Source organism: Gopherus evgoodei, chromosome 11, assembly GCF_007399415.2.
Source record: "Gopherus evgoodei ecotype Sinaloan lineage chromosome 11, rGopEvg1_v1.p, whole genome shotgun sequence".
NCBI lineage: Eukaryota > Metazoa > Chordata > Testudines > Testudinidae > Gopherus > Gopherus evgoodei.
This window is the reverse complement of record NC_044332.1, coordinates 80,944,762-80,968,405: the sequence shown is the minus strand read 5'-3', so window position 1 is coordinate 80,968,405 and position 23,644 is coordinate 80,944,762. Positions and strand designations below refer to the sequence as shown.

At 47.0% G+C, this 23,644-nt stretch overlaps 1 protein-coding gene across 3 annotated transcripts in view; it reads right to left on the bottom strand.

Moving 5' to 3' along the window:
* LOC115659798 (unconventional myosin-X-like) overlaps positions 1–23,644 on the bottom strand; it is a 263,102-nt gene that overhangs the window by 189,182 nt on the left and 50,276 nt on the right. For 2 of the 3 annotated variants that reach the window (XM_030580481.1, XM_030580482.1), the window contains exons 3-4: positions 18,081–18,239; positions 219–406 (exon numbers count right to left, since the gene is read on the bottom strand). In XM_030580481.1, coding sequence (XP_030436341.1) covers positions 219–406; positions 18,081–18,239 — 347 coding nt within the window. The remainder of the gene's footprint in view (positions 1–218; positions 407–18,080; positions 18,240–23,644) is intronic. The other variant, XM_030580483.1, reaches the window with a different exon arrangement.

Below are 23,644 nucleotides of genomic sequence, written 5' to 3'. Positions count from 1 at the left end.
TAGACAGATACTGAGCTAGATGGACCTTTGGTCTGATTCAGTACAGCAGTTCTTATGTTCTTATGTAAGTGATCTGTAGGACCAAATGTGGGGCATCTCCACCACTACTGCAGGCATAGGCGGGACAAGGGGTAGGAACACAGGTGCCATTGCACACAGGATGGTGGGAGTGGGGAGTGTAATACAACCGGGGGTTAGCTGTATGTTTAGTCTCTAACCTGATCAGAACACATTGGCTGTCGTGACGCTTCCACAAGCAGCAGTAACACTCATTAGCAGTGGCAAAGATATGGGGCGGCAGCTCACCCAGGTGATGCCGTCTGTATAGGTCCATGGCGGCCGCACTGTACAGACCAGAGATGGGTTTGTACGGATTTACTGATGCCAAGATGGAACCAATGTTTGTCTAAGGGAGAAAACAAAATATAGTGAGAAAATCAAAGTACCAGAAAAGCCACCGACAAGCCAGGACTCTGAACAATTAATGGTGGAAGTGAGTGAGCCTGAGAGAAGCCGCAGAGCCAAAGTCAATGGCCTCCCAATACAGGGAGGAGAAGAGGAAACAGACCCTGAGGGGAGGGGTGCTGCAAAGTCAGGGGTGGGGGGAGGAGGAGCTAAAATTTTACTGCTCTGCAACAAAACATCTTGTTTGGCTTGTTGTAAAGCTTTTATTTAAAGTATTTCAAAATATGGGGCCAGATCCTCCCCTGAACCCAGCTGCTTGGACTGCATTTGCTGCTGGCAAACTGAATCAAGGCCAAAAGATGATTTAGAACAACCTTTGCCTCTCCCCCACCCAGATCCTGTGCTGAGTGGAGAGTACCTGGACCTGTCTAGCCCATAGAACAATAATGCCAGAGTGACACATCCTGTCCCCAGTCCATGCAGATCAATAATAAAGCCCAAGCACAGCCATCCCTATCCCTGCATAACTCCTTGCCCTCTGTGCATTCCTCTTGCTCTTCCTGTACAGTGGTTTCTCATCTTAGGCTGCAAGCCCCCAATTCCAAATAGCCGCATCTTCAGCCCAGGAGTAACCAATGAATTTCTCACAGTGCTGCTGGTGGTACTATATTTTGCCAGCAGAGGACAGCATTTCACATCGCTGCCAAACAACAAACTGCAAGACACCCGGAGTTACGTAAACCCAAGAGCAACCCATGGTTTCTCCCTGCTGCATGTAATATGTGGCCACAATACGATGGCAGAATAGATGGAGCTTTGAAAGATAGGACCCAGACTGGCAGAAGCATAAGAGCTGAGGAGATGCTACAGGCACCAAACTACTCAAGGCTCATGTCCAAGAGCAGCACCTATAGTATCATCAATGGGGAAACAATCGTTGGGCCACATCACAAGGGGCACTAATGGGCAACCTTAGCTCTTGGTCAGCAGAGTGGCCAAGCACTGCATAGGTCTACCCCTCGGAGGTGGTTCGTCCTGGTTAGGGGCAAGGTGCATTGGTGGTGGGAGGGGAGCTGAAAGAAGATCTGGGGTGACAGAGAAGAAAGCAGGTCCCTGAGAAATAGCAAGATAGGACATTTTCCTGACAGGCTGGTGTGGAAGTGCGACACCACCTTGGGGAGAAAGGCCGGGTGCGGCCTGAGTTGCATCTTATCCTTGTGGAAAACCATGTAAGGTGGGTCAGAGGTGAGGGCTTTTAGCTCAGACACCCTCTTCGCAGAAGTAATGGCCACCAGGAAAGCTACCTTCCATGACAGCTACAGGAGGGAGCAATTTACCAAAGGTTCGAATGGGGGCCCCATGAGCCTGGAGAGGACCAGGTTAAGGTCCCACCGAGGGACAGGCTGCCTGATCTGGGAATGTAGGCCAGGGGTAGGCAACCTATGGCACATGTGCCAAAGGCAGCACGCGAGTTGATTTTCAGTGGCACTCACACTGCCTGGGTCCTGGCCACTGGTCCAGGTGGCTCTGCATTTTAATTTAATTTTAAATGAAGCGTCTTAAACATTTTGAAAACCTTATTTATTTTACATACAACAATATAGTTATATATTATAGAGTTATAGAAAGAGACCTTCTAAAAACGTTAAAATGTATTACCGGCACGCAAAACCTTAAATTAGAGTGAATAAATGAAGACTCGGCACACCACTTCTGAAAGGTTGCCGACCCCTGATGTAGGCAGTCCAGACCTTTGAGGAAGTGACCAACCATAGGGTTGGCAAAGACAGATCGACCAGAAATTCCTGGGAGGAAGGCCGAGGTAGCAGTGAGGTGTACCCTTATGGAGGATGCCGCCAGGCCTTGCTGTTTCAGGTGTAGGGGGTGCTCCAAGATGAAGGGTACAGGCGGCTGGAGAGGCAGTGTACGACACTAGTCACACCAACACAAGAATCTCTTCCACTTTGCCAGATATGCGGCTCTAGTGGAGGGCTTCCTGCTGCCAAGGAGGACCTCCCTTACTTGTTCTGAGCACAGAAGTTCCATGGGCTGCAGCCATGAAGCTTCCAAGCCAGGAGGTGGAGAGACCATAGGTCGGGGTGATGGAGGCGACCGTGGTCCTGAGTGAGTAAGTCGGGGAGGGGAGGTAACATGACCAGTGCGTCCACTGACAGCTCCTGTAGCATAGTGTACCAGCGTTGTTGAGGCCACACTGGAGCTATCAGAATTACCTTTGCCCCCTCCCTGTGGACCTTGAGCAGGACCTTGTGCATGAGAGGGAACAGGGAAAGGCGTAGAGCAGGTGACCTCTCCAGGGTAGCAGGAATGCATCCGTGAGGGAGCCTGGGCTGTGACCCTGGAAGGAGTAGAACATTAGGCACTTCCTGTTGCGTCGGGTGGCAAACAGGTCGAACTGGGGAAACCCCGACCTTTGGAAAATCAGGTGTATGGCATCTGGCCGGATGGATCACCCGTATGTGCGGAAGGACCTGCTGAGGTGGTACGGCAGCGTGTTCTGAACTCCTGGTAGATAGGATGCTTCAAGGTGAATGTAGTGGGCTATGCAGAACTCCCAGAGGCGGAGGGCCTGCGGGCATAGAGGAGGGGAATGGGCTCCGCCCTGATTGTTGATGTAGAACACAGGGGTGGTGTTGTCCATTACAACGGCTGTGCACTGGCCTTGCAGTTGGGCCTGGAAGGCCTGGCAAGCTAGGCGCATCGCCCTCAGCTCCTTGATGTTGATATGCAGGGAGAGCTCGTCCTGCGACCACAGGCCCTGTGTCTGGAGGTCCCGCAGATGCTCCCCCCATCCCAGAACTGACGCATCTGTAACCAGAGACAAGGAAGGCTAAGGGTTGTGGAAGGGGACTCCTCCAAACACCACTTGGGTGGTCGAGCCACCAGTGGAGGGACATGAGGACTTGCCCTGGCACCGTGACCACTGAATTCACGCCGTTGCACCCTAAGCAGTAGGCTGATGGGAGCCATGCCTGCAGCAGTCTGAGTCGCAGCCTGGCGTGCCAGGTTACGTAAGTGCAAGCAGCCATGTGGCCGAGGTGGTTGGGAATTGCTGGAGGCTTTGAATTACGTCCATGATGGCTCAGAATCGGGTCTCTGGCAGAAGAGCTCATGCCTGAACTGAATCTCACACTGCCCAAATGAATTCTATTCTCTGGGTCGGTTCCAAGGTCGATTTCCCCAAGTTGAGGAGGAGACCCAGCTGCTTGAACGTGCACCTGATCAAACAGATTTGGGACTGCACCTGTGCCTTGGTGTGGCCCCTGAGCAGCCAGTCGTTGAGGTAGGGGTATACTTGCACCTGCTAGCGACAGAGGAAAGCAGCCAAGACTGACATGCACTTGATGAACACTGTTGTGAGCTGTTGAGAGGCCAAATGGTAGGGCAGAGAATTGGTTATACTTGTGGCTGACCACAAAGCATAGGAAGTGCAGGTGTGCTGGACAGATCACTATATGGAAGTATGCATCTTTCATGTCAAGGGTGGCATACAAGTCTCCCAGATCCAGGGAGGGGATAATGGTACCCAGGGAGACCATGCGGAACTTCCAACTTTACCATGAACTTGTTGAGTCTGCACAGATTTAGAATGGGTCTGAGATTCCCTTTGGCCTTTGGGATTAGGAAGTATCAGAAGTAGAATCTCTTGCCCCTTAGCTCCTCAGGAACCTCCTCCACTGCTCCCATGGTGAGAAGCACCTGCACCTCCTGGTTAAGGAGCTGCTTGTGAGGGGTCCCTGAAGAGAGACAGGGAAAGGGAGTGGGAAGGAGGGTAGGAGCAGAACTGAAGAGAGTATTTCACTTCCACCATGTGGCGGACCCAGTGGTCTGAGGTTATTTGGGACCAAGCACGGCAGAAGTAGGACAAATGATTCAAAAAGGGCAGAGAAGGATCCGGAAATGAGTCTGGTGCGCTGTCCTCAGGTGCCCCTTCAAAAGGCCTGCTTGGAACCCAAGGATGGTTTGGTTGGGCCCTGGTCCTGCCCGAAACAAGGTTTGGCAGACTTCCATTTGCCGTTCCTGCCCCTGTAAAAATCCTGCCTCAGCCAAGGAGGGTAGGAGCACTGCTGCTGCTGAGGTTTGAAATGTTTACGTTAGGTTGCCAGTTGTGCATACCCAAGGATTTCATAGTAGCCCTTGAGTCTTTTAGGCTATGGAGCCAAGAGTCAGTCTGCTCCACGAACAGGCCTGACCCATCAAAAGGCAGGTCCTGTATTGTCTGTTGAACCTTGCAACCACGAGCTACGCCTCATGGTGATACCGGAGGACAAAGTATGTGCCACTGAGTACATAGTGTACAGTGAGGCCTGAACAGAGGTCCGTGCCAGCTCCAAACTCCTCCCTGGACTCAGTTGGCACAAGCTCCTTGAACCTGAGCATCGAGTTCCAGGAGTTCATAGACTCATAGACTCATAGGTCAGAAGGGACCACAGAACCCTACCCATCCACTTTTATACAACCCCTAATCCAGGACTGAGTTATTGAAATCCTCAAAACTGGTTTGAAGACCTCAAACTGCAGAGAATCCACCAGCAAGCGACCCATGCCCCACGCTGCAGGGGAAGGCGAAAAACCTCCAGGGTCCCTGCCAATCCACCCTGGAGGAAAATTCCTTCCCGACCCCAAATATGGCGATCAGCTAAACCCTGAGCATGTGGGCAAGACTCACCAGCCAGCACCCAAGAAGGAATTCTCTGCAGTAACTCAGTTCCCATCCCATCCAACATCTCCCCGCAGACACTTGAGCAGACTTATCTGGTGATAATCCAAGATCAATTGCCCAAATTAAACTATCCTATCATAACATCCCCTCCATATATTTATCAAGCTTAGTCTTGAAGCCAGATAAGTCTTTTGCCCCCACTACTTCCCTCGGAAGGCTGTTCCAAAACTTCACTCCCCTAATGGTTAGAAACCTTCGTCTAATTTCAAGTCTAAACTTCCTAATATCCAGTTTGTACCCATTCGTCCTCGTGCCTACATTAGAACTAAACTTAAATAATTCCTCTCCCTCCCTAACGTTAATGCCCCTGATATATTTATATAGAACAAGCGTATCCCCCAGCAGCCTTCTTTTGGCCAGGCTAAACAAGCCAAGCTCTTTGAGTCTCCTTTCATAAGGCAGGTTTTCCATTCCTCGGATCATCCTAGTAGCCCGTCTCTGGACCTGTTCCAGTTTGAATTCATCCTTCTTGAACATGGGACACCAGAACTGCACACAATATTCCAGATGGGGTCTCACCAGCGCCTTATATAACGGTACTAACACCTCCTTATCCCTGCTGGAAATACCTCACCTAATGCATCCTAAAATCGCATTTGCTTTTTTAACAGCCGTATCACATTGGCGGCTCATAGTCATCCTGCTATCGACCAATACCCCAAGGTCCTTCTCCTCCTCTGTCGCTTCCAACTGATGCGTCCCCAACGTATATCTAAAATTCTTATTATTAATCCCTAAGTGCATGACTTTGCACTTTTCACTATTGTATTTCATCCTATTACCCTTCCTCCAGTTTACAAGGTGGTCCAGATCTTCCTGAATAGTATCCCTGTCCTTGTCCGTGTTAGCAATACCCCCCAACTTTGTGTCATCCGCAAACTTTATTAGCACATTCCTGCTCTTTGTGCCAAGGTCAGTAATAAAAAGGTTAAATAAGATCGGTCCCAAAACCGATCCTTGAGGGACTCCACTAGTAACCTCCTTCCAGCCTGACAGTTCACCCTTCAATACGACCCGCTGGAGTCTCCCCTTTAACCAGTTCCTTATCCACCTTACAACTTTCATATTCATCCCCATCTTTTCCAATTTAACTAACAGCTCCCCCATGCGGAACCGTGTCAAACGCCTTACTGAAATCGAGGTAAATTAGATCTACCGCATTTCCTTTATCTAAGTAATCCGTCACCTTCTCAAAGAAGGAGATCAGATTGGTTTGGCACGATCTACCTTTAGTAAATCCATGTTGCAATTCGTCCCAATTACCACTGACCTCTATGTCCTTGACTAATTTCTCCCTTAAAATTTTTTCCAAGACCTTACATACTACAGACGTCAAGCTAACAGGCCTATAATTACCCGGATCACTTTTATTCCCTTTCTTAAAAACAGGGACTATGTTAGCAATCCTCCAGTCGTACGGCACAACCCCCGAGTTTTATCGACTGCTTAAAAATTATCGCTAATGGGTTTGCAATTTCACGCGCCAGTTCCTTTAATATCCTCGGATGGAGATTGTCTGGGCCCTCCGATTTTGTCCCATCAAGCTGTTCAAGTTTGGCCTCTACCTCAGTTGCGGTAATATCCACCTCCATATCCACATTCCCACTTATCATCCCTCCATCATCGCTAAACTCCTCACTAGTCTTATTAAAAACTGAGGCAAAGTACTTATTTAGATATTGGGCCATGCCTAGGTTGTCCTTTACCTCCATTCCATCCTCAGTGTATAGCGGCCCCACTTCTTCTTTCTTTGTTTGTTGAATGATATCGGTTGAGAATGGCCTGCTGGTTGGCAATCCTGAGCTGGCGCCCCCCTGTGTAGTACACTTTACATCTGAACCAGTACAGGTGTTTGGCCTCCTTGGACTTGGGCACTGGGGCTTAGGGTTAGAGGGCAGAGAAAGTGGCACTGAGTTTTCACTGGAGTTTCTTTAACTCTCTACTCCTGGGGGAATTTGTGTGTGTGTCCATATTGTTACAGACATCCTTGCTGACAGGTATTTTGAAATAAATTACCAAAATAACTGTAACTGGCATGATTATGTAGCATTATTTTGACAAATAAAATTGGCAGAATTTTAAAATATTGTGCATAGAATTTTTGATTTTTTGGCGCAGAATGCCCCCACGAGTAATGGCAGTGCTGTTACTTCCCCAGCATGTTGTGTTTATCTATGTGTCTGATAATTTTGTTCCTTACTAAAGTTTCAACCAATCTGCCTGGTAGAGAAGTTAGGTTTACTGGCCTGCAACTGCCAGGATTGCCTCTGGAGCGTTTTTTAAAAATCCAGCATTATATTAGTTACCTTCCAATCATCTTCTATAGAGGCTGATTTAAGCAACAGGTTACATGCCAGAGTTGGGAGTTCTGCAATTTCATCTTTGAGTTCCTTCAGGTGATAAGTTTAAATACTGTTTAAGTTAACAATTTGTTCCAAAACCTCCTCCACTGGAACCTCAGTCTGGGGCAGGTCCTCAGAATTGCTGTTAAGTTTCTGTGTTTTTAGCTAGTTGCTCTTCAAATTCTTTCTTGGCCTACCTTATACTTTTACAGTTGACTTGACAGAGTTTATGCTCCTTTCTATTTTCCTTAGTAGGATTTGACTTCCAATTTGTAATAGGATGCCTTTTTGCTTCCAAATGCCTCTTTCCTGCTGTTTAGCCACAGTGGCATTTTTTTGGTCCTCTTACTGTTCTGTTTTGTTTTTTATTTAGGCTTTACATTCACTTTGAAACTTTATTATGGTATTTTTAAATATTCTCCATGCAGTTTTCAGGCATTTCATCCTTGTGACTGTTCCATTTAACTTCCATTTAACTAGCTTCCTCATTTTTGTGGTTTCCCCTTTTGGAAGTTACTGGGACCTGCGCTGTTGAACATATTCTTTATCTGGAAAGGGTGAAATAGTGAGGCAGCAAAATTTGCAGGTGATACAAATTTACTCAAGGTAGTTAAGTCCAAAGGTGACTGCAAAGAGTTGCAGACTGATCTCACAAAACTGGGTAAATTGGCAACAAAATGGCAGATGAAACTCAGTGTTGATAAGTTACTCCTGAGGACATACTGCACCAAAAAATTAAAAATACTGCACACAGTATTTTAAAAATCTGCAAATTTTATTTGTCAAATAAATGTGGATGCTCCAGCCTGGCATAGGGGAGCACAGGCCAGTGGCTACGCAGAGGTGGGAGATCACTGAGCAGTTCCCCCCGGGACACAGACTCAGCAGCGAGGCTGCACCCAACCCTGACACAGTGCAAGGACTGGGCCTGCCTCTGAAACACCCCAGGGCCGGCAGGCTCCAAGTGTGGAGGGGCTTAGTGAGGGGGGATCCAGACAGAGCCATCCCCAGCTATACTGGGGCTCTACGCAGCTCCTATGGGGGGAGGGGGACAGGCTTCTGCGGGGAGGTGTGGGGGGATGGCCCCAGGACTCCACGGGGGGGGGAGCGGGCCCCAGGCCTCCGTGAGGGGGAGGGGGCAGGGCTGGCTTGGAGGGCAGGGGGAAACCACCCACCAGCACTCACCAGTGACGCGGCTGGGGCCAGGTTGCTGCACTCCCACCGCCAGTGAGTGCAGACCCCGCCCAGCTGCAGAGTTCAAGGGAGTGGGGGCAGGGCTGGGCAAGCGCGAGAAGAAGCAGGGCGGGGGCGATGTAGAGGGTGGAGGCCCTAGGGAAGAACCAGAGCAGGGGCTGGAGCAGCACACAACTGCGCAGGGCACCAAGAAATTTGGTGCCCCAAATTTGCTGGAGCCCTACGCAGCTGCGTACTTTGTGTATGGGTAAAGATGGCCCTGGATCCAGATGTGGGTTGAAAGGGTTCTGTGTGGAACAATCTGGATGTGGGTGGCTCAGTGGAGGATCCAGGTGTGGGGGGATCTGGATGCACATGGGCCTGTTGGGGGGTTCTGGGTGCAACAGTAATGGGACACTGCAGGGGGGTCCAGGTGAAGGTGTTTGGGGCTCAGCAGGGGGATCTGGGGGTGGGGGATAGAGCTCAGCAGGGGGTCTGAGTGTGGGGAGCTCAGTGGAATGGTCTGAGTGTGTGAGGGATAGAGCTTGGCAGGAGGGTCTGGATGTGGGGAGCTTAGCAGGGGCAGGGTCCAGATGCTGGAGGAGTGTGGCTCAGTGGGGTGGGGGTCCAGGTGCAAGTGGTTTATTGGCTTGGTCCAGATGCAGGGGGAGTAGGGCTCATCGGGGGGTTCTGACTGCGGGGCGGGGTGAAGCTTGGCAGGAGGGTCTGGGTATGAGGGGGTATGGATACACAGGGGTTGGGCGGATGGGGGAGCAGCTCCCAGTACAGTGATCCCTCCCCCTTGCAGCTGAGAAGTGATGGGTGTAGAAAGCACGGGCGGGACAGTTTTCAGAGCTTCCTACAGCCAGGGGAGAAATCTTGGGCTGGGTCTGATAGCTCCGGACGCTTTGCAGGGAAAGAGGAAGTCCTGTCCTCCCCAGCCCAACCAGGACTAGCAGCTAAGCCCAGCACAGGGTAAGAGCCACCAGCCAGGTCTTCCCTAGCCCCAATCCTTTGCCCAGAGTGATTTACTGCTCTGCCAGCTGCCCTGGGAGCCTAAAACATGCTGCTGGGAAGGGTCGTATGACCACTCATGGGGCTTCCCTTTCCTTCCCCATCAGAAAGTCATTTTTCTGCAGGGAAGCAAAGAAATCTGGGGGGGACATAAATAAGGCTGCAATTTAGTCATAAACATCATGGAAGTCATGGACATTTTTAGTAAAAGTCAATGAATTTTTCATTATTGCTCATGACCTGTCCATGACTTTTACTAAAAATATCCATGACAAAAGCTTAGCCTTAAGACACAAATTCTGCACATGCACAATGGTGCCAAATTCACCCAGGAGTAGTAAGTGCAAAATAATGCACACTGGAACAAATAATCCCAACCATACATACAAAATGATAGTCTAAATTAGCAGTTACCATTCAAAAAAGTAATCTTGGAGTCCTCATAGGAAGTTTTCTGAAAACGTCCGCTTAATGTGCAGCAGCAGTTAAAAAAGCTAACAAAATGTTAGGAACCATAAGGGATAGACAATAAAACTGAAAAACCTAATGCCACTATATAAATCTATGGTAGGCCCGCACCATGAAAACCATGTACAGTTCTGGTCACCCCATCTGAAAAACAATATATTAGAACTGAAAAAGGGGACATGGAACAGCTTCTGTACAAGGAAAGATTTAAAAAAATCTGGAACTGTTTAGCTTAGAAGAGAGACAACGAAGGAGGGATATGTTAGAGATCTATAAAATCATGAATGGTGTGGAGAACATGAATAAGGAAGTGTTATTTGTGCCTTCTCATAACAAAAAAACTAGGAGCCAGACAATAAAATTAATAGGCAGCAAGTTTAAAATAAACCAAAGGAAGTACTTTTTCACACACTGCACAGTCAACCTCTACGGAACTTGTTGCCATGGGATGTTGTGAAGGCCAAAAGTATAATTGTAAAAAAAGAATTAGGTAAATTCCAGAGGATAAGTCCATTAATGACTATTAGCCAAGATGATCAGGGACACAATCCCATGCTCCAGAAGCTAGGACTGGACTACAGGAGATGGATCACTCAAAAGTCCTTATTCTGTTCATTCCCTCTGAAGCATCCAGCACTGGCCACTGTTAGAAGACAGGACACTGGGCTAGATGGACCCCTCATCCGACCCAGTATGGCCGTTCTTATGTTCCTCCAGTTTTCTGGTACCTCTCCCATATGTTCATAATTCTCAGGGACGCAGTGTGATGCTCTGTACCTTGAGGGAACACCCTTCGTCCCCATGTCCATCCTTATGACTGTGTGGTATCCAATGCAAAGCGTGTCGAGTCGAGTGTCTTCAGAAGGCTCAGGATGCACTGAGCATTGTTGGTACAGTACTGTTATAGGTTGTAATTTCAAGTATATAGTTATGAAGCTGAAAATGTGTCCTCATGGTTTAAAACAAGCCCAGCCAAAAACTCCCCAAGAACAGAGGGGCAGTTCACACCTCATCAGGGCAGGTATGGGACAAACCGAGCCCAGCCTCACAGGAACAAAGGACACTGGCCTAGGCAGCAAAAAAAGGATCTATCTGTTGGACTCTCAAGTGAGTCACCCTGCTTCCTTTGGTCAGTTTGGGACTACGATGAGGTAATGCTCACCTGACTCTGAAGGGGGATGCAAAGCCAAGAGGAAAGAAAGAACATGATAAAAGGGAGAGATAGTTGCCATGCTCTCTCTCTTCGAGCTCCAGCTACAGATACCACCACCAAGCAACTGAAGCGCTGATCAAAGGGGAGAGTCTGGCTGAAAGGCAACCAGCCAGCCTGTGGTGAGAAGCATCTAAGTTTGCAAGGGCACTGAAAGTGTTAAGATCAGTTTAGAATGTGTTTTGCTTTTATTTCATTTGACTAAATCTGATTTATTGTGCTTTGACTTATAATCACTTAAAATCTATCTTTGTAGTTAATACATTTGTTTGTTTATTCTACCTGAAGCAGTGCGTTTGGTTTGAAGCATGTCAGAGACTCCCCTTGGGATAACAAGCCTGGTACATATCAATTTCTTTGTTAAATTGACAAACTCATATAAGCTTGCAGTGTCCAGCGGGCATAACAGGACACTGCAAGGTGGACGTTCCTAGGTAGGGCTGTGTCTGGGACCAGAGATACTGGCTAGAGTCATTCGGTTGCAAATAGCGGAGAGCAGCTTACATGCCAGAGGCTGTGCGTGAACAGCCTAGGAGTGGAGGTTCTCAAAGCAGAGCAGAGTACGGTTGGTTCCCAGAGTCAAGGACTGGAGTGACCTAGCAAATCACCAGTCCAGATAATATGAGAGGGGAACATCATACGCAGTAATTTAGTTAACTAATTCCCTAGGGTGCATGTCTGCTGGACTGTCTGGTTTATGGGGCTTATCTGTGTTTTAATTAGCCAAGTATTCCTTGACCTCCTCTCAATTGGCAGTTATTTTAACAAGATCTTTCTTCCTAATTTTTCCAGACTTCTTCTGACTGAAAAGGTATTTAATATCTCAACTATTTCTGAAACATCATTAATTGCATCCCTTGCCTCTTTCAATCCCTCTCTCACATACCAGGCATAACTCTGGGAACCAGAACAGAGAAATGATACTGAAGAATGAGATACGGCAGAGGATGAACAAGAGGAAGAGTCAGAGGGTCAGACCTATGAGGATAGGGTTAGGGAACAAAGTTGCTATTTTTATTATTTAAGTGATGTGAGCGTGCCTGACACTATTCAAAGCACAAACAGAAAATGAAGAGAGGCCCTCCCTCAAAGGTCTTGAAGATTACACAAAAGGAAACGGAGGGGAAGTAGTCAAGAAGTGAAGGCGATTGGCAAAGAGCTGCTCAAGAGGGCAACAGGCTGCAAACTAAAAAGGCAGGAGGGTGGGGGAGACAAGGGCTGCCAGAGAAAGGTCTCTACACAGAGAATACCTTGTGTGGGACTGGGTCCCAAAGCCAGCAAGACAAGTACGATGCAAGACACTAGGTAGAGAGGCCACTGAACCATGAGAGACAGAATTTGCAGCCTCCTTCAAATCCCAATGCAGACAGGCGACTTTCCAGAAACCAGGTCACTTAATTGATCATTTACTGGAATACAAGGTGAATACAGTCTTGTTGCCTTAGTAACAGTTGCTAGGCAACACATTTGGAGATTCACATTTTACTGTCACACTCTGAAGAGTTTTGGGCATAGGTAAAGCCCAGTGAGCCCCTTTCAATCTCTTTTCCTTAAATCCTAAAGGAGTCTCCTCAAAAGCATGTTCACCCCATCCTGCACCCCTTGTCCCGTGTGTAGATCACTCCTGGAAACTCCTTGGTTGGAGGTGCACCAGAGAACTCCGTCCCACAGGGTTTTAAAGGAAATTCAGAAACCACATCTATGTGGCAGGGGCTGTGTGTAGTCATCCTGGAGAGGGGCCAGAGCCAGCCAATAACAGACATTACAGAACAGTGAGGGGGCAGTCCGGCAATAGTTGCTCTTTCTTGGTTCTTTTCAGCGATAGATCATATCTGCCCAAGTTACTTGGGCCCAACCTATATTCACCATTCAGAAGGGATGGGGTACTCACCTGGTCATAATTTGAACTGTTCGAGATTTATTTTCCCTATGGTTAGTGCACTTCAGGTTACATATCTGCTCCATGCATCTAGGTCTAGAGATCTTTCCCTAGCTGTGTCTGTATGGCTCACGCAAACACCCCCACTTTTCTTGGGCTCCACACCAAAGAAATAAAGTGGGCTAACAGATTGCCACCATTTTAGTTCTTTCTCCACCACTAACTCCCAGTAAAGGAAAACCAGGCAGTGGGGAAGGAAGGCAGGTAGTATACTCCACATAGGAACAATACATCTCAAAAACCTCAAACTACTACAAGGTGAGTAACCCATCCTTCTTTGAGTGACTGTCCCTGTGTGTAGTTCACTTCAGGTGATTCACCAGCAGCATCTTTATAAGGAGGTGGGGGCTGGAGTCCTACGACACAACAGATTGCAGAACCGCTCTGTCCAGAAGAGCATCGGTAACAGCTACTTGCAATAGTGCACAGTTAAGGTGTGACTGGAACTCCAAATAGCTGCTCTACTGAAGTCAGCAACAGGGAAATAGGGATTTCTCAAAGGGAAACAATCAATGCCACTTGAAGTCTAATCAAATGAGTTTTCAAGCTGCCCTCAAGGAGATGTTAATCTCATAGCAGAGTTGGATGCTCCCTGAGATCCATTTCACAGAATCATAGGACTGTAATGGACCTTGAGAGGTCATCTAGTCCAGTCCCCTGCACTCAAGGCAGGACTGGGGATTATCAAGACAGTCTTTGGGAGGAAATGGCCTCTCCCCTTGCATACATTCCATGAATGAGGCAAAGAGTCTAGGGACCTTTCAAAAGGATTTCATTTTTTCCAAGTAGCCTGCAAGAGCCCTATGCACGTCCAATGAGTGTCACCTCTCCACTGGTAGAATGATGCTTAGGGTAAAACATTGGAAGAGGGATCCTTTGGTTGATGTGCAAGACTGACACCACCTTAGGGATGAACTCAGGATGTAACCTCATAGATATCCTATCCCTGTGGGAAGCTGTATGGGGGAGGGTCAGCCACAAGCACTCTTAGCTCCCCAATTCTTCTGACCAACATACCAGTGACCAAAAATGTTATCTTCACAGAAAGATGCAGTAGAGAGCGGGATGCCTGGGGCTCAAATGGAAACTAAGTCAGAACTGATAAAACAAGGTTCAAGTCCTGGAGTGGTACCAATTTTGCCAACACGAAGAAGACTTAAATCATGTCCTTCCGGAACTGGGCCGTGAGTGGGTGTGAAAACACAGAGTAGGTGTCTACAGGAGGATGAAACACACTGACAGCCATCAGGTGTACTCCGAGGGAGCTAACAGATAGCCCCCAGGATTTTAAGGACAAAATGCAGTCCAATATGTATGGAATCTTGGCCCCTAAAGGGGAAATTCCTTGTTGGTTAAACCCAAACATAAACCCATTCCACTTTCTTCATAATATTTCTTGGTCATAGGCGTCAACTCCGTGGGTGCTCTGGGGCTGAAGCACCCACAGGGAAAAATTGGTGGGTGCTCTGCACCCACCGGCAGCTCCCTGCCCGGCCTCCCCACCCCAGCTCACCTCCACCTCCTCCTCTGAGCACACTGCGGCCCCGCTTCTCCCCGTAGCTCCCAGTGCTTGCCGCCACAAAACAGCTGTTTCACGGCAGCAAGTGCTGGGAGGGACGGGGAGGAGAGGAGAGAAGGGGGAACGCGGCGCACTCAGGGAAGAGGCCGGGCCAAGGCAGGGATTTGGGGAAGGGGTCCAATGGTGCAGGGAGGGGGCGGAGTTGGGTCAGGGACTTTGGGGAAAGGGTAGGAATGGGGTCATGGCAGGGGCGGGGCGTTGAGCACCCACTGGCGCAGAGAAAAGTTGGCACCTATGTTCTTGGTAGCGTTCTTTCTACTGCTGTTCAGGATGCCTTGACATTAATCAAACAGGGCCTCTCTAACTGACATCTATCCGAGTACCATGCCCTCAGGTGAAGCATAGCTGGGTTGGGAGGGCAAGCCCATCCTTCATCCTGGGTTAGTACCTGATGTATCAGGGGAAGGAGAGCGAAGGTTAGACAGAGGTCAAGCCTCTTTGCTTCTTTATCATGTGTGTAGACCTGGGTTGTCTCTGATGACTACACTCAGTGGCCACTGACACCCCCCCCCAAGTTGGGAGGTGGGTGGGAGAATAAGTACTCTAACCCTTTGGAGGTATGAAATACCTCTTTTCAGCCCACATGGACACTGACAGAATCAAGGCAGCCCTTGCATGTTTGAGGATGACATCATTAATAGGAAGCACCACTCCAGTCGGACACGAGCCATAAAAAACGTCCAACCGCTTGTGTGGTACTTCCTGGACCTCTTCCAGGGAAATCTGAAGTGACCTTGATACTCTCTTGATTCATTCCTAGAAGGTCTTAGTATTATCAGGGTGTGGCAGGGAAGTTGAAATCACAGCCTCACACAGGGAAAAAGAGGACAATATCACAGGTGTAGCCTTTCCTGTGCCTGTTGCTCTTCTTTCTTATGTTGCTGGAGTTGTGGCTCTAGAGTTGGTTGAGGAAGCTCCTCCTCTAACCTAGGAACCCTAGATCTTCTTTGGTCCCTTGTGTCATGAGGCGGGTATACTGGGTGGTAGTCTTATGGAACTTCTGGAATTGAGGTACTGCCACTGCGGGCTCTGATAACCCCTGGCACTGAGCCCCAAGGTGCTTGGCACCAGTGGTAATAGGTAGCAGATGTTCTCTAGTATGAGAGTTCTGAGACTCTCTGGAGACTCCCAATGTTCTGTCTGGGGTGAATCTTCTCCCTGGGGCATAGTCTGCGTCCAGATGTATGCCACAGAACTCTTCCAACTCAGAAGATTCTGATCCTGGATCTGGGGGTGGGGAGGGTCCCTTGGTACCAGAAGGAGCAGTGATGACCTACCTCTATTTGTTTATGGTACTGGAGACCGTCTGGCTCAACTCCTACATGTGGACAGAGACGGAGAGGAGTACCTTCGAGATATTGGTGCCAGCTAGGGTCCCAGTGTCAGGCAATGAGGCCCGGGGAAGAGTGGTGACTCCAGGTCCAGGAGCAACAGAAGGTCTTCCAGAGCTGAGAAGTGAACTAGAGAAGATGGGGAAATCTCCACAGCTCAGATCGCCAAACAGTGCACCGGATCCAGCACCACTGATGAGGGATTTGGTGCTGAAGAAGCAGTCCCAGTACCAGAGGGTGTTGAAATTTTGGCCTTCAAAGAAGTCCTGGTCTAGTCCTTCCTAGTACCAGACAGTCCCACTCTGGAGAATGAAGCTCCTAATGATTTGGTATGGGAAGGGGACTCTTGCCTCTTGTTAGAGGGCTTGAACAGGGAACCTTCCCTCTTGTTCTTTTGGAAGCATTTATATCTCCCTTTCCCATCTCCTCTGATCTCCAGAGTCTCTCGGAGTCAGAGGTGGGGCAAAGGTCTTGAAGACACCCAGAACCAAAGAAGAAGAGTAGCCACTCCTACCTTCTTCAGGATGATGAATGGGGGAGGGGAGTCTCCCCAGTCAGAAGTTGTTCCCGCTTTCATGGTTTCTCCTGTGAGGGACTTTCAGACCCAAAACTCCCTGGACTGCGTAGTTCTATTTGGGAAGGACCTACAGATCTGCAGCTGGAAAGTATGTGCGCATCCCCCAGGCAGCAGAGACAGACATCGTGGTAGTTGTGACTGGGAAGAGCTTGTGGCATGCATCGCAACTCACTCCCTGCAACCGTTGGAGGGTCAGGCTGGAAGGCGTGCAGCAACAGCTTCCCCTCCACAAGGGGGGTCCAAATAAGGAACTGAACTCTGAGGCCAGGGGTAGTCAATAGGCAGATCGTGGGCCAAATCAGGACCGCCAGACGCTTTTGAATGGATTCCAAGATCTATTTACTTACTTATTGATTTTTTTATTATATTCTTCTCTGGAGTCTGGATCTTGACAATAAATAATTAACCTCCCATGCCCTAAGCTATCCCCTAACTAACCATACTATTGAGCTAGCTAATTAGGACATTTTAAAAAACTAAAAAAATATTTATAGAAAAGCTGAAGTCAGCACAAGCACTGAACTCCACCTTAGAACACGAGTGGTAAGAAGGAACAAAGATAGCAATCTGGCAGCCCCCTTCCTTCCTTTGATGCAGAGCATGAGGAGGGGACGGGGTGGATGTGCAGACCAGTCCTTAGCACATGGAGCACATATGAAACATGAAGTGCACGACACATAGGGATAATCACTTGAAGAACCACTGCACCTTCTAATCCTTACTGGCCATTTGATCAACCTATAACCTCTGGCCCAACCGTGTTCAGATCAACAAGAGCTGGGGACTCAGGGGACACAGGGAATATAATGTCAAACTCAGCTGCTAATATGAAAATAAATACAGAAGAGAAACGGCCCTGCAAAACCATCCCAAAGCCCAGAACGGAATATCCACGGACAGGGACTTTTCTTTCTCTACAGGGGCTTAAGCCCTGTGCGGGCAGGGCCGGCTCCAGGCACCAGCATAGCAAGCAGGTGCCTGGGGCGGCTAATGAAGAGAGGGGGCAGCACGTGCGGCCATTCGGCGGCAGTAGAGCTGCTGCTGGTCGTGAATGCGGCTTTTTTTTTTTTGCTGCTCGGGGCAGCAAAAATGCTAGAGCCGGCCCTGTGTGCAGGGAGCAAGAGAAATCTAGGATTCAATGGAAATGCAAAGGAGAGTGAATTTCCTGTTTATCCATTGGGAACAGTCCCTGTAGCTCAGGGGACATTGTTCAAATCAATATTCTATATGTACGTTGGCAGCTCCAGAAGATAAACAGAGGGCATCAGCCAGCAGGGACTTCTCCCAGCTTAGACACTTACATATATGCTGTCCTGTTGGTAGCGTTGATGTAGGTTGAGCAGAATAGCAGCCTCATGCATGTCTCCCAGCATGGACATGTCTTCCACACCCTCCACACTAGTCTGGTGCATTGGCAAGACTTTCTCCCTGGGTAAGGAAGCCTGGGGATAGCAGAATACCTGGAGAGAAAGGGAAAAGAGACCAGTAACAACTGAGAAGAGAATCACTGATCACAGCTTTACCTCATGGTACTTATTAATGATCAGAGGTGGAACATGACACAGTGTGGATATCTGCTGTTTGGGTTTAATTTGCACAGCTTCCTACACTCCTGTCCTATCGGGATGAGCCCTCTGGAGAGAACTCTGGGAGCATGCAGACCTCCTCCACTCCAGATTTGTTCTCGCCATCTTCAGTACTGCCTAGGAGAAGCTGGAGAGTGCCCAGAGCAGGGACTCACAAAGCAAAAGGCTGTCACCCTGAGAGTTAAAAAAGGTAACATGGAGCCCACATCCAGGGAGATGCCTGGATACCATGATGAGGAGTGTGGAATAAGAACCTAAGCAGAAGAGAATAGATTCGTACATGTGCGCTTGGTGTATGTTTCAGAATGTATTTCCATCCTTACCCTGCACATTCTCAGAGGCCTGGACTACATCTCTGAAGAGACTGAAAAGCAGAAGCCAGACCAAATAGACATGCTCTTCTCCTTTTATTTTAAAGATCATGCTTTATACGCAAATCTCTTGTTGTGTGTTTGCGCATGATTTTTGAAGTCATGGGTTTAAGATGTCTGTCAATTCTTCTCAGGTCTGAGGCACACGCTCTTCTCTCTGTCCCTATAGTTAAAAACCTTGTCCAAGTTGCATTGGCCTGTTTTGCAACACATCATAGTGCAGGCTCTCCCCCAGAGTTAGAGCTGGAAGTAAACATCAGTAACCTGAGTCTGAAGAGAATGAAGCTGAGGCCCACCCTGGCATACTCTGAACATGCAGCCAGCTGGCCTCACTGCCCCTCCTCTCCAGGGTGGCTACAAATTGATTTTTTTAAATAAAATTTTAAAATTTGATTTTTTTATTTAAATCAGATATTTTTAAAATAAACTTATTGATAATTCAAATTGAAATTGACCACTTATGTTAAAGCCTAAATGTATTATAATCTATAACAATCATTTAAATTAAATACAAAAAATAACACCAAGTGGTACGTTTGCTTCCAAGTTTTAAAGAAAGCCAAACCACTGAAATGGTGAAAGTCACTGGCAAAGCACTTAGAGCCAGCATTTGTTAAAGCACTAATGCCATTTTTAACACCAGTAGCCTCTTGTATAGGTGCAGAGAGAATATTTTCTTAATTTTGATTTATTCAACTAGTTCAGTTCAATGGTGACTTCGTTCAAAGTAAAGAAACCAATTGGAAATGATAAAAGCAAGAAATCTTGTTTTCCTCTTCCAATCGATCAAGGAAAACTAGAATTCATTCTAAATTATTGAAACATGGAGACCAGAAACTACCAGCTGAATTTATTAGCTGCAGATAATACTTCCTTTGCTTAATAAATCAGTTTGTTTTAAATGCAAAATGTAATAGATTTTTATATGCATCCAGTAAATTTAAAGTTGTTTATTTTTTTTAAATGCTGTTTTGCATTTTTAATTGAATTTGAATTTCCATCCAAATAGAACTTGACACAAATCAGAAGTAAAGAATTAATCTAGTAAATAAGAAATGCATCAGTCACCATTTTCTAACCTAAAACATGTAAAAATTAAACTATACAATTGCTTAAATAAATGCATATAGGTATGTGTTGCCTCCAGGTTAGCAAAAAGAAGCAGTAAATTTAGCATAGATTCTATATTTAGTTGTCAACCAACTTGTTTTAATAGTTATCAACTAATGAGAATCAACCTTACTTTAGAAAAAAAACCAAAATGTACAAATGAAAATTATAATTGATGATTTAAATCATGATTAAAATCAGTGATTTAAATTTTATATTTGATTTAACTCACTCCATGCTGCTCCTCTCATAAATCCCTGTACCCCTTTAAGCTTGCAAATACTATGGAGCAGTGGTCGGAAAGCAAAGCAGGGGAAAGGAAGCAAGATAAAAAAGGTACAGGTATGATCTCTCCTCACACCTACCTCACCATCACCCCCTGTGCCTCAGCACCCCAGGGACCCATCATCCATTCCAGTGGCCAGGATGAGCAATCGCAGGAGACTCCCTGCAGCCCACTGCATGTGTGAGAAGGTAGGCTCCAGGCATGAATGTCCTGAGAGATGTCTGACCCTTGCCAGCCCTGATATCAGATCCTAAATAGATACAGATTATGAGGAAATTAAATGAATTTGACGGCCAATCAGGAAGCAGGATTGTTATTCACTGATAAAAGTTAAAAAAAAAAAAAAAAACCTAGAAAGCGACTAAGAGGAAAATCACTTCAGACAATCAGCTGTCAGAGCCCAAAACCAAACTTAGTTCTTCACATAGTCCTGTAGAAAATCAAAGTCCCTGACACAAAACTCTTGCTTCGGGTCTAATATTACCTGTGACACAATGAGATGGTCACAAACAAAAAGAAAGACGAGACGAAGTAGCATTAAAATCACTCAGTGACTCAGTATGAGCATTAGCCTTCAGAAGAAAACAAAATATCCATAAATCTGAACACTGCTGAGACTGCTGCATGTAACAGAAAAGTCAAGTTAGCAAGGTTTTGGTTTGCTTGCTTCTTGTGGGCAAATGTTAGAAGGGATGATTTAAAGGATGAGGTCATGAATTTTAAGGAGAGGTAACCAAAAAGGACTACTATTTCATCTAGTCTGACCTCCTGCGGAGAAGAGGCCACAGAATTTCACCCAGGAACTGCTGAAGCGAGTCCGCTACCTGGTGGTTGAACAAGAGTCTCTCCCTTAGAAAAGCATCCAGGCTTGATTTCAAGACTTCAGATAACAGAGAAGCTACAACGTTCCTTGGTAATCTGGTCCAATGGCTAATTCCCTCATTTAAAAACATGCACCTTATGTCCAGTTTGAATTTGCCTAGGTTCAAGTTCCACACATTGGCTCACGTTCTGCCTGTTTGTTAAAGAACCCTCCATTACCAGAAATGTTCTCCCCATGTCAATATTTATACACGAGTAAATCACCATCTCTTGAACTTCTCTTTGTCAAGCTAAACAGTTTGAGCTCCTTTAGCCTATCACTGTACAGCAGATTTTCCAGTCCCTGAATCATTCAACATCCTTCCTGAAGGGTAGACACTGCAACTGGACACTAGCCAGTAGCAGTCTCACTGATGCTCTCTCCTAGATGTATATAAAAGACATATGGTCCCACACATACCACTCCTGTGACTCTGAAGAATGCAAACAGCCTAACGCTGATCACTGACACAGGAGAAATCCTTCGGAAATGGTGACAGCACTTCAGTGATCTTTGACTGCACCATCCAACATCACAGATGAGGCATTAAGAAGAGTAGTGCGTCAGCCAACATGGACATAATCCTGTTCTTTGGCAAAGTCAGCACTGCAATCAGTGTGAAAAACTGCAAGTCCCCCAGATCTGACGGCATTTCTGGAAAATATTCAAGTATGGAGGTGAGATCCTGCCAAGGCAACTGCACTTACTATTGGAGGACTTAAGACATACCACAAGACTTCAAAGACATCACTATATAGAAGAGGAAAGGTGAAAAGTCTGATTGTGGTAACTATCGAGGTATCCCATTATGCTCTATCGCTGGAAAAGTTCTGACTAGGGTGCTTTTTGTTTGTCTGCTATAACATAGCTAATTGTCTGCTATCAGAGTTGCAATATGGTTGTAGGCCAACATATGGAGCAGCAGACATGTGTGACGCTCTGTACCTCAGGGGAACATCCTTCGTCCCCATGTCCATCCTTATGACTGTGTGGTATCCAATGCAAAGCGTGTCGAGTCGAGTGTCTTCAGAAGGCTCATGATGCACTAAGCATTGTTGTTACAGTACAGTTATAGTAATGTTATAATGTTATATAGTTATGAGGCTGAAAATGCATCTTCATGGCTTAAAATAAGCCCAGACAAAAATGCTCCAAGAGCAGAGAGGCAGTTCACACCTCATCAGGGCAGTATGGGACAAACCAAGCCCCGCCTCACAGGAACAAAGGATGCTGGCCTAAGCAGCAACAAAAGGATCTGTCTGTTAGACTCTTGAGGGAGTCACCCGCCCACCTTCCTTTGGCCAGTTTGGGACTGCAATGTGGTAATGCTTACCTGACTCTGAAGTGGGGGGGGCAAAGCCAAGAGAGGAGAAAGAACATATAAAAGGGAGAGACTTTGCCATGCTTTTCCTCTCTAAGCACCTGAAGCGCTGATCAAAGGGGAGAGCCTGGCTGAAGGGCTACCAGCCAGCCTGTGGTGAGAAGCATGTAACTTTGTAAGGGTGCTGAAAGTGTTAAGATCAGCTTAGAATGCATTTTGCTTTTATTTCATGTGACAAAACCTGACTTCTTGTGCTTTGACTTATAATAACTATAAAGATACATTTTAAGTGAATAAATCTGTTTGTTTATTCTACCTGAAGCAGTGTGTTAGGTTTGAAGCATGTCAGAGACCCTCTTTGGGATAAGACGTCTGGTACATATCAATTTCTTTGTTAAACTGATGAACTCATATAAGCTTGCAGTGTCCAGCAGGCATAACTGGACACTGCAAGACGGAGGTTCCTAGGGGTGTAACTGGGGACAGAGATATTAGCTAGTGTCATTCGGTGGCACAATCCAAGGAGCATCTTACATGCCAGAGGCTGTGCGTGAACAGCCCAGGAGTGGGGGTTCTCACAGCAGAGGAGGGTCAGGCTGCCTCCCAGAGTCAAGGATTGGAGGGACCTAGCAGATCACTGGTCCAGATAACACCAGACAGGACCATCACAACATGATACACCACTACCTCGATATAACGCCACCCGATATAACACGAATTTGGATATAACATGGTACAGCAGTGCTCTGGGGGCGGGGGCTGTGCACTCCAGTGGATCAAAGCAAGTTCAATATAACACAGTTTCACCTATAACGTGGCACGATTTTTTGGCTCCCAAGGACAGCGTTATATCGAGGTAGAGGTGTATTTGTAACCCGTTAGACGCAGGAGAAATGCAGAGAACAGCAACATGACATTTACACTGTCTTTACTGACCTAGCTTTATTGACACTGTCAGTAAACCTGGGCTTTGACAATTATAATGTATGTTTGGTTGTCCAGAAAAATTCACCAACATTCTGAGGCAATTTCATGATGGAATGCTTGGATGAGTCTACATAGATGGTGTTCTGTCTGACCCATTTACTATTACTAAAGGTATTACACAGGGTTGCATAATTGGCCCACTCTTGTTTAATCTCTTCTAAGTAGCTATGCTTGATGATGCTACAGGAGACCTGAATGCTGGTATCAGGATACATTTCCAATCCTCTGGAAAATTACTGAATCTGAACAGGCTGCTATCTTCCACGAAGATCTTCAGAGCAATTGTTCATAACGTGCTGTAAGCCAATTACTGTGCTCTAGAGGCACATACTCTAGAAGATA